Below are 12,069 nucleotides of genomic sequence, written 5' to 3'. Positions count from 1 at the left end.
ACATTTTTCGAGACACAGTAAGCCAATAACTAATTTTTTTATGGAGTTACATTTACTTGCTTTATCTGCTAGTTAACATTCCAATAGACATGAAATCTCTTTCCCTTCTACTTTTCTTATAAAATAAGGTTATTAAAAAAAAAGTTTACCTCCACTGTTTATTTGGATGATAAGTGAGCCATTGATCATTGTACAACCTGACAATTTCTGTGCTGCTGAAACACTATCAACTACTGTCCCTGGACAAACTATAAAAATTGAAAAATTATTACATTTTAAATATTACTTATTGTTAAAGACATAATTTAAGTTACTCTTATAAAAATAAACATGTATGTGTTTGTAACAATGTCCTTCTAAGCTCTTGATCTTATTGTAAAATTTCTAACTTGAATTTTTTCCTTTTATCTAAAATCAACAATGCTCTCTTTAATTGTGACCTCTATAGAAATTTTTTAAAAATGTGTTTATTCTACAGTAATACATATATATTTACAGTAAAACCTATCCAGGCAGAATCACACAGGACCAAGTAAAATTTCTGGCTCATACATAGCAAACATGCATTTCCTTAATTATATATAATTTTTGAGCAGAATGCTATACTTGCTTGACGCAAGGGAAGTAAGACATTTGTGAATGAAGTTATTATACTGCTTATGCCATATTTATTAGAATAAGAACAAAAATAGACATTCAAAATATACATAAGCACACAGAATCTTAATCAAATTTATTTTGAGAAAGTGTCCAATTTCAACTGTTTCATTTTTTAATGGGCTTTCTCATGCAGTTAAAAGAGAATGCCAATTCCATGGTCTTTTCATGAAGTTCATTTCCCCTTTTTGCATACAATTTGATAGTGTTAATATAACTTGACACTTGCAATGAAGTTGGAATTTCTGTTTCCTTACTGTCTTTTCCATTTTGTTCATCTTCTGAATCTCGCACACTGTTACCATCTTGCAATTCTATTATAGATTTTAAATCAATGTCATCAGTTTTTGTTAAAACATTCTTGTCAACATTCACAAAACTTTCTGCATTCACAGAATCATCTGTACCAATCTTCTCAATCTGAGTTTGGATTTCACTAAATCGTCATAACAAACAACTTCTCCACAGTCTCTGCCATTATCAAGAATAAATCCACAGCTTCGAAAGCATTTTATTACGCATTCAATTGAATGACTTAAAAATGCAATTGCATCAAACACGTTAACTTTCATGGTCATTTCAGATGCTCTTTTACAGTCATCCATGTTTGCAATAATATGCTAAAGCATCAATTTTCTATTTCAATTTTATACACTGTATAATTCCATTATCTAGTGGCTGAAGAATAACAGATGTACATGGAGGTAGAAAGATTAAGCAAACATTTGAAAGTTGAACTTTGGTGTGACAAGTAACATTATCTAGGAAAAGTAGAATATTCCTATTTTCTTGTTCCATTCTTTTGTTTAATTTGTTCAAAAATTCCTCAAATATAGCACTTGTCATCCACACTTTATTATTCGCTTTCCACTCCACAGGAAGTTGATTCTTCCTTAAATTTTTGAAACAGCACAGATTTACACCTTTACCTTTTACCCATGGTTTCTCTAGTTTTCCATCAGCAAAGGTGACCAAAAGTACAGTCAATCATTCTTTCGAATAGCGACCTCCAGAACACTTTTCTCCTTTAATCTGCAATGTTTTATTGGAAATAGCTCTGAAAAACATAGCTGTTTCATCTGCATTTGCAATATCCTTTGGGTTGTAATGATGGATAATTTCTTTTAACTTTTCGTGCCAGTTTTCCATTGCATTTTTGTCAACATCATTTGCTTCCCCACAGGAAAGATTAAGTGTAATTCCGTGTCTTCTCCTAAAACTTTCCAACCACCCATTCGATGCAGAGAAGCCATCTAAATGAAGGATCTATGCAGTTTCCTTTGCATTTTCTTGCAGAATTGGACCAGATATAGGAAAGTTCTTTGTTCTTGCTGCTGAAAACCACTCAAACATGATGTGATTTAGTTCATGGTACTTAGAACCCTTTTCTTTTCTTTTGACCAAATCAGTTTTGTTGCTTGTTAAATATTTTTCCATTATTTTACCCTTTTTCTTAATGTTGTAAATCTGTATATTTCCACATTTAAAATGAGCAGTGACTTCTTGAATGCTCTTTTTTTCCTCACAGACCTCATTTTTATAAATGCATGCTTAAGTCCTATGTTCTATATCAAAATAAATTCATGAACTATATTTATTCCAATGTAATCCTTTAATAAAATAATAATCATTTGACTATCCAATATAATGTGTCTAAAGCTTTATCAAATACCTTTATCCACTGAATATCAAACACCCTAGCCCTAATCCTAAATTCATTAAAAGATTACATACATATTTAATAGCTTTTTTTAAAAAAACAAAAGAGGGTATTTAGTAGTTGTTTTTTTTAAATGAGGGTAGTGAGTAAATTTCCCTAAATTTTAAAATTAGGGAAGATAGGAATTTATCTCTTTTGGGAGAATTATTTAAAGAGTAGAATTTCGCACCTAAAAGACAAACATACAGGGTGTTCAGAAAGTTACTGTGCACTTACATATTTATTAACAGACATGTTTCAATATATAATACAGGAGGTAAATATGAATGACAATTATAAACAATGTTGAAAGTGACCCCTGTTGGCATCAATACAGGCCTGGATCCTTTTTATTTTGTTTCTAAACACTGCTATCAGTTGCTGGCTTGAAATAGAGTGAATAAAATATGATTACAAAACTGCACAGTGACTTTCCGAACACCCTGTATTTCTACAAATCATGAATCTAACTTAACTGCAAAAATAATGATGGCAAAAAAGAACAATATATTTAACCAATTATTACTGTAACAAAATGTCCTAGAATTTATTAATATTTAAAATATTAATTAAATAAGAAATTAACATTTAATCAAAAACATTTTTTTCTGCCTTACTCAGGTTCTAATCCTACTTGTTGATAGCTGAGGTAGATGAAAGATAGTTCTCCATCCATGTTACCCAGGTTCTGCCATATAGAGGGCCTTTTATAAGAGAAATCTTAAAATAATGCTGCAAAATGTTGATATTTCTGGCTTGTACAGGTTTCCACCCTATGCAGTTTCCTGCTTAGACAGGTTTTACTGTATATATATATATATATATATATACATAAAGCACAAAAATCTGTCATCCATTCATAATTATTTATAGGTGGCATTGCCGATTTTAATCAAATTCTGTGGAATAACACTTTTGGAACAAGGGGTATGTTAAAAAGGGAATCACAACACCCTCTACCCCTAAGTATCGCTGTTACTGAGCATTTATTTGCTTTCTTGTAAATTAATGTTATCACAGATGGTGCCACAGCCTTTTACAAAAAAAAACAAAACATACAGTCTGGAAGAAAGATACACAAATGTCTTATAGATCTTACAGAAAAATAAAGTATTTAAAATAAAAAAAGTGTGAAAAGGTAGAGGTTTGAAATTATGCACAACTGAAAAGGATATTTTAAGATTATTTAACGAAAAGATAAAATGTATGTGAAGGTTTCCCTTTCTTAATACTAAACTGTTTTACTGTATACCAATGATAATAGACACAGCTAGTGATAAAATAGAAAAAATTGATAAAATATATGTAAAAATTTACCATAAAAACACTTTTTATGTCCACTTAGGATGTTCTAGAAATCATGCAAAAAAAAATGTGAAAACTATAAAATAATAATCAGTACTTTTAGACTCAAAATGAAATTCACCTTGCATGTGAACTATTCAGAGTCCAAATGCAAATACTTACATTGAATAACAAATTTTGTTAGAAATAGCAGAAAAAAATAAATATCATTCTGAAACTACATACTTTTTGGAAGATTTTGCTAAATATTAAACAATATCATCAACAAATTTTATTTTAAAATGAATATAAAAATAACAACATTAGGTAATACTCATTGTGAGACACAACAGTCATAAACTTAAAAGCTAGCTGTTGAAAATGCATAAAATATACATTCCTACTGCGACTACTATGGCTGCTACCATTTCCCACAAATTAATCTTGACCATCTTCTTGTGTATTCCATATTTTATAAGCATATACATATTGAATTCTTATGAACAAATTGTGTGAAAGTCAGAATTTTTGTGTTATTTATTATAACATCCACCTTCCTCCTTTTTGAAAGCTCATAACTCACACAAAAGATGGATAATTCAGGTTGTAAACTTCATAAAATAAAGGGCATATAAAACACTAAAATATATCTGCATGTATAACAGTCATGTTTTTCACATAACCAATTATTTCATTATGAAAAGATACAACTTATTTGGTTTATTGATATAATTTTCAAGTCAAGATACAGGACATTGCATCTGTAAGGTTTTAAGTTGTTTTGAAATTACTTTTTCCCAGTCATTCTGTGGATCTTGCATGGTTTTCCTGATGCTTTTCCACAGATAAGATAATAAAAGCCATGTGGTCACTAGAACCAGTCATCAGGTGTTAGTATATACCTTTGTCAGAATATTTTTCTAACTAACCTTGAATCAATGCAGACCCTTTTGTATACTACTAAAGTTCTCCAGCTGTACTATTCATTTACCTTTTGTGTAATAGTAAAGAATACTAAACTAAATAGTCATTATGCTTATAATATTTTAGCCTGTTGTACTTCTCACAGGTAGAAATACAGCATGATAATTACATTGAAGACCTGATTATCTTTTTTGACTGAAGCATAAAATTAAAGAACTTAAAGTTTTATACTGCTGTTTTATCAGGAAAGAAAATCAGTTACATCATGTTAGATTAGGTAATTATATAAACAGTTGTTAACTTAAACTGATATTTTTCTCCTTCCACAAAAATGATGTCAAATCATTAGAAAGGGTTATGAGGACAAATATACTATTCAATTAAAAAAGTACTGCAAAGTTAGTTCATATGGACAAGTAAGGACATAAAACCATCAAACATGAAAATTAATAGCCTTTTCGTATGATGCAATAAGAAATGTACAGCAAACTTTTATATATAACATTTTGGGTATAGATAATGTTTCATTGTTTTAGTACTTTACTGTCACAGTGAGAGGATTCTTCTTGGAAAATGAGGTATTGACTTTATACAGTAATGAAGCAGAAAGCATTAACTTGTTTTGTACACACAGACAGGCTGCATCGCTATTTAGATGCTGGAATTGTAGTTGGCAGAAGTTAGACTCTAATCTGACACAACTGTCATTATCTAGGTCATACTTTACTGAAACTTGCAAGGCAGAATAGGCTTACACATGTACATGATTGTGTGCCTAGAATTAAACTTATATTGTCTGAATGTTTTTAGGTTAAGAAAGAATACTTAATGAATATTGTAATTAAAGAAAAAAATGTATTTTCATAATACTGATGAGAAAAAAAGATAAAGACTTTGCTTAGTAGTCAATATCTGAATACTCTGGTGCCTGAAGAAAAGTGACTTGTTTCAAATACATCTCACTTATGTTATCAACAGTACATGTACATATCCAATATGGTAGAACTTTGGGAAGACATGCAAAAAATATCTTTTCCAAAAAATATTCCTTTCAGTAAACTATCCAAAAAGAATATGTGAATCCACTAAAGAATTACATAAAATACTGGCAACTATTGAACACTTTGTCTTTCAAAGCTATTCATGTACAACCATCCTTAGCAAAAATAAACAAACCTATCCATTTTCAGGATATTATCAAATCCCATTTAAAACTCCTGCAAACTGTTGGCCTCCCCTACTGTTCATAAAACTAATTTCACAACCAAGTAATCCTGCTGAAAAAATGAAACCATCTTAACCTTAGGGAGAGGTACTTGGTCCATTTGGTTAACCATGTACAGTGCCTAGGTAAAAGTATTCAACCCCAACCAATAATGTCACATTTTGAAATGCAAATAATGTAAACAATTTTTTTAATTAACTTGTTTTTATTCTAAATTTTAATGATCAAAATTAAAACAGCTATGTGTGAAGTAGGTTGAATTTCAGCAAAATCTAGAAGGAAAATAACTGAAATTTGCTGGTTGCACAAGTATTCAGCAATCTAAGTCAGTACTTGGTGGAAGTACATTTAGCAGCAATTAATACTGAGAGTATTTTCTGGATGGGTCTTTACTAGCTTTGCACAATGAAATGGTGTAATTTTTCTTTATTATCCCTGGAAAAATTGCCCCATTTCTGACAAGTTTGTTGAACATTGTTAATGGACTGCAACCTTCTAGTCTCACCGTTAAGTTTCTATTGCATTCAAATCAAGACGCTGACTAGGCCACTCCAAGATATTTCAATTTCTTTTTCTGAACAACCTCCAGTGTGTTTTGGTCTAGTGCTTTAGGTCATTGTCCTGATGAAAAGTGGATTTTCAACCCAGTTTGAAATTCTTGGCTAACTCAAACAGGTTTTTCCCATAACATTTGCCTGTACTTTACATCATCCAACTTCCCCTCAATTCTAACAAGCCTCCCAGTACCTATTGATGAAAAGCATACCCATGACATGATACTTCCACCACCATGCTTGTCATCTGAGATAGTGGTGACTGGGTGATCTGCTGTATTGTACTTGCACCAAATGTACTGCTTTGAATTTAAGGCCAAAATTCTCAATTTGTGTATCACTTCACTGCAAAAACTTCTGCAAAATGTCTGGAGTATCATTTGCTGGCTTTCATGCAGACTTAGTACAAATTAATTTTTTTTCGTCATTTGCCAATTTTTGTATGGACTGAGATATCACTGAGGTATGAACATTGACTCCCATTTCAAACATGAAACTTTACTCATCTTTCATAGTCACTATTAGCTATACTATAGCATCCCTAACCAGTTTCCTGCTTGCCCAGCTGTTTAATTGGTCATGACTAGGTGGTATGAAATACATTCCATTTCTTAATGAAGGGCTTTTCTGTAGTCAAAAGGATAATCAGCAACTTTCAAATTTTCTTGGAACATTCTGATTTGTGCTTCTATACTACATTAACTATGTTTGTAAAGCTCCTCAGTTTCCATGTTGGTTTGCTGGTGTGAATTGTGGCTTAAGCAGATGCACATACCCCAAAGTCAAGTTAAACCACTTTGATTACTACTTTGTAGCCACAAAAAGAAATAAAATAAAATAAAATCTAACTTGCTTTTTTTCTTAGAAAGATTTCAAATTGTAAGATAGAACTACAAATATTTATCCTACATAACTTTAAGCTCATAACAATATAAATCTATTTATAATTAAATCTTATTGTTTTATTACCCTTTGAACCACATCAAACTACTTCTTTGCTATTATATATTGTAAATCACTCAGAGCACATACAGCTCATTTTACATTATCAAATTATATCACCTATGAGCTGGCTCACAGGCATGTCTTGTGAAACATTTTTAGTTTAATATTATTAATTTTACCCAATCTGATGTCAACAACTTTAAAAAAATCCATATTTTTACATTTATAATAATAAATATAAAGAATAAACATTAAAAACAAGAAATAAAGTACCTACCTAGTCTTTTTTTTTTCTGTCAAATGTTGAGAATATTTAAGCCTATTTGTTTGTACGAATGGTAATAGTGCACTAAAACAAATTTTATTTAATTAAATAATGCAGATAATTTCCCCTAACTCTCAAAATGTTTCTGGCTTTATAACTATGCAACAAGAGCCATTACAAATTCATCCGAACTAGTCACTGACTTTATTACGAAAATGAAGTTTGTACTCCGAGTAAAACTGCCAATTCTGTGTTCACATCACAGAGTTACACAATACATCATTTGATAGATAAAACCTTAACTTTCTATTGGTTATGGGTAATATATAATTGAATGTAAGAAAGAACTATTGTAAAATCCTAAAAGAATGCATGTGACAGGTGGGGTGTGATTTTCTATTTGATAACTATATAACTAAACAAAATTGAAGGCTATAACATTTATGGTTTTTCTGAGCAATAGCAATTTTATAATGAACAATTTATATTTAATTTATTACTCTTTCAATTGGTGGTGGATAAAATAGAGAAGACAAGATGCCTAAAGAACACTGTATTACACTGGAGGAAATTCACAATTTTTAAAATAATATATTGTATAATTAAAACCTTAAAACACATACTATTTAAATATGGATTCTTAGCTAAGATTTTATGTTACTCTAAATGGTATAACATAAATAAAAAGTAATAAAATTTTGAATGTAAGACACTAAGACTTTATGTTATGAGCAGTAAATGATACCCCAGGTGAAAAGGTTAAACTAGCATAAGAAAACAATAAATCACCCAGGAAAAGCTTAGGGTAAAGAAACTATTGCACTGCATCACAAAAAGGCAGTCTGCATGTGTTCCTCAAGCAAAAATTTTTTTTTTTCATTTAAGCTTTCTCATCTAACCAAATAAGTTTTAATTTTCACATTTTTAATTACCTTTGTTGAGGGTACAATTTACCCAGCTTCAGTAATAATCTCTGAAGTAAGAAGGAGGCAATGCATTTAAATTCCACCTCTGACAGGTAATTTAATTTGTTTAGAAAGGAAAGGTGGTTCAAGTTTTCAGTAGCCATTTTCCAATGAAAATTTTGTGTAATGTGACCAAAGAAATTTAGTTCTGGGTCAAACTACACAAGGGCACATCAGTAACTAGTCAGTAAAATATCACCTTCACAGAATAGTCCAACAGTAACAGCTTACAAATAAGGCCTATTCATTTAAAAGGGTGTAAATACTGTTGGTTTACTTAATAAATGAAATATCCAATTGTAACAAATAGGTTACAGTGTTTGGTTGACAACTGTTGATTGCATATCTTAGCTTTTAGTTTACATTTGTTCAATGACGTATAAATAAACGCATGCAAAAGGGATGTAGAATTAAATTTGAAACAATGTTATATTGTGTCATTAGTCATCACAGGCTTTCTGGTTAGTTCTGACAATTAGAAATCCAAATACAAACAAGGAAAATCACAGAATATTGTAACAGCTATATGTTATACCAAGCATTTCCATCAATATCAAAATAACTGTATTTAACAATCATATAAAGACTACACTTGTGTTATTAAAATGTATAAAGATATGCATAAATACATGCATTTGTCCCAATGACTAGCCTCTTCAGCTTTCACTTAATTTTGAAAATTATTTACCTTTCCACAACTTTAATGTATATCCATTTACTATATTCTTTGCCCATAGTAATTACTTTATTAGAGCTTTCTATTTAACTCAATAATTAATGATACTCAACAAGATCCACAATTTTATCCCAATGAATCATTATAACTTTGCTTTTACTTCTTCCACTGAAACATCTCATTTTCTAAAATTGTAATCAACAAAAAAATGGTCATTTTCATTAAACATGTACATTGACACCTAAACAAGGTCAAGTTAGTTATTTTTTTAAAATCAGTTTGGTACTGACATTTTCACATGCAACGACATCTACGCAAAATCCCACTTTAGTCAGTTTGGTATTGACATTTTCAGTACAGTGACACCTAAAACAAGGTCACATGTTCATCAATTTTCTAAATTTTGGCATTATCCTTGATCATAAGCTATCATGACATTTTGCAACAAATAAATAAATCAAGTAAAAAGGATTATATTTTATTTTGTATAAAAAGGGCATCTTCTCTTATATAATATATAACACCCGTCTGTGTAATTTGATTCAGCCATGGTTTCCTTTACCGATGCATGAGTAAAATGCATTGTACATCTCATACCATAAATGTAGAACACACAAGATCATGTATCCTGAGACAAGTTACAACTACACTGTCCGCCTACTAGTACAGACACCATGCATGTTATAAAATAAAACCAAAAAAAGAGGTAGTTGTTCAATTACCAAGAAATATATTTCTATTTACACAATTTCTCAAAAACAATGAAGACTGTTAAAATCCCTGAAAGAATGACAAGTACAATGAAATAAATAACAATAAATAAAACAAGAAAATTAACATTAATTCCATTTTATGCATATTCACAATAACATGTGTGCAAGTTTAAAGTGTATCTTTGTAGGTCCTATTTCTTCACAATTGAAAAAATTAGTGTATTCTTAAGCTAAACTATGAACTATGATGAAACTTTGTTTACTATCTAGTTCAGTGGGACTGCACTATGAAAACAAAAGGTCAAAGTATTCTCAAGAAGGCTGGTAGGGGTATTAAGACTTTAGTTAAAATAAAGTACAGAAGAATGTTTTGACCTTCTTTGGTCATCTTCAACCTAACTATTACACCACTAATCATCCATTTAACTAAACTGGGTGGGATGCTGTAGGCTGTTGTTAAATATAACTAGAATCCCACACTGAGAAGGTGGAAGAGCCAGTGCAGGTATGATGTGGCTGTACATCAAGCTGTTTGGAAATGAGAATGGAAGTAAAACAATAATTATTACATACTTCAGGAGGCCCTTAGGGCATATGAACTGTAATAATATGAATAAAAAATATCTTACTTTAAACCATTTGCAAAACAGTTTTAGTAAGAGCCAATTTTAATAGAATGATATATTGTGCCCTTATAAAATATATAACAATAAATGAAAAATATACCTAAAAATCAAGACATTCAAAATGTACTTTATAGGCCTTCTTCACTCAGGTGTTTAGTACACTTTTTTTTCTCACTATGTTTTGACTGTCCAAAAACAATTCATGTAGTTTTCAAATACGTATTTTATGATACAAAAATATATCAAGCATGAGACAAAAATGCCCCTAAACTAAGATGTTAACATTTTCCTAAACTGAAAATGCATTTTTCATAATAATTACCTCTGCTAACACCATAGCTATTTCTTGATCTCCAGGGTTTCTACTCTTTGCCTATCTAAACATTGAGAAGGCTTGAGCCAGTCTTTTATACCCCACTTGAATGCTATAGGCAAATGCTAATTTGCAAATTTCTCTATCAACTTCAATACATCCTCCAGCTAAGTACTGTATATAAGCACATTATCCCAATAATGTAATCATTTTTTACGACATAGGTAAGGTGGGAGAGTGTCGATGGAGATAAATATTATTGGAAATACATTTATAGTTTAGGCAGATGTTAACTTCCAAAACATACTTATTTCTCACTGACGCCATAACTAGAATCCCATATTGAGAAGATGGAAGAGCCAATGCAGGTATGATCCATACAGAAAGCATCTACATAGAACAGGAGTATACCAAGAGAAAAATATGGTACAAGAATAGGGGGGCTGTGCTACATCCAGATGAGGTATGCTCATCATCTAGAACTTAGTTCCTATATCAAAAGTGAAATAAAATATGAGTAATCATCAGTATAGGCCTGCTCCAATCAAATAGCCAAGATTCCACAACATGGGATTGGAATAAAAGGGTCATGGTACCTATATTCCATGTTGTTGGCTATGGATACCAGACCACAATGTTATATATACATGTAATCTGATTGGATCCGACAGAGCAGTGCATTTCACACCACCAGAATCATGGCAAAAAAAGTAAGTAATACCTAAGTGAAGAAACTTTATATTCTTCATGTGAAGAAGTCTAAATGACAACACTCCAGGCTCAAAATGATGGAATTATGTATGTCATACACAATCAAAGGAACAGAACTCATATGATCTGGAATTATGAACATTCATCCTAACTCTATAACCAAGTGGACAAGGAGTATTCCACTTGCCCCTGGAATTATGGAAAAATGTGAAACCTACACTCAACCAAAAACCTCGGATGGGATTACTGCTCCTTCACAATTATGAAACAGTGGACCACCTTCTATGAACAATATTCTAAACCAACATTGGATCAAGAAATGGCCATATATACCCCACAACCAAAGAGCTTTGTGTCAGATGCAAACAACAATTACAAGTCGACTTCCACTCCCATCGATATCTGGGAAAAACATCCAGCAGCCCTAGTAGGAGGACCCCCAACTTCATCTTCTCCTCCAAGAGTGGAGGAACAGATTTAAACACTCTGGAGGAAAAGTCTCTGTCTGCCAC

The 12,069-nt window shown here is 31.2% G+C and overlaps 1 protein-coding gene across 11 annotated transcripts in view; it reads right to left on the bottom strand.

Annotated features, from left to right (window-relative positions):
- LOC143249089 (insulin-like peptide receptor) overlaps positions 1–12,069 on the bottom strand; it is a 148,096-nt gene that overhangs the window by 116,206 nt on the left and 19,821 nt on the right. For 9 of the 11 annotated variants that reach the window (XM_076498337.1, XM_076498339.1, XM_076498334.1 and 6 more), the window contains one exon: positions 150–248. The exons of 1 other annotated variant lie outside the window; for it this stretch is intronic. In XM_076498337.1, the coding sequence (XP_076354452.1) occupies positions 150–248 (99 nt within the window). Of the gene's footprint in view, positions 1–149; positions 249–2,973; positions 3,049–12,069 lie in introns of those variants that run through there. One more of the 11 variants, XM_076498345.1, reaches the window with a different exon arrangement.

The sequence above is a fragment of the Tachypleus tridentatus genome, chromosome 4, assembly GCF_004210375.1.
Source record: "Tachypleus tridentatus isolate NWPU-2018 chromosome 4, ASM421037v1, whole genome shotgun sequence".
Taxonomy (NCBI): Eukaryota; Metazoa; Arthropoda; class Merostomata; order Xiphosura; family Limulidae; genus Tachypleus; species Tachypleus tridentatus.
This window is presented reverse-complemented; position numbering and strand designations above follow the sequence as displayed.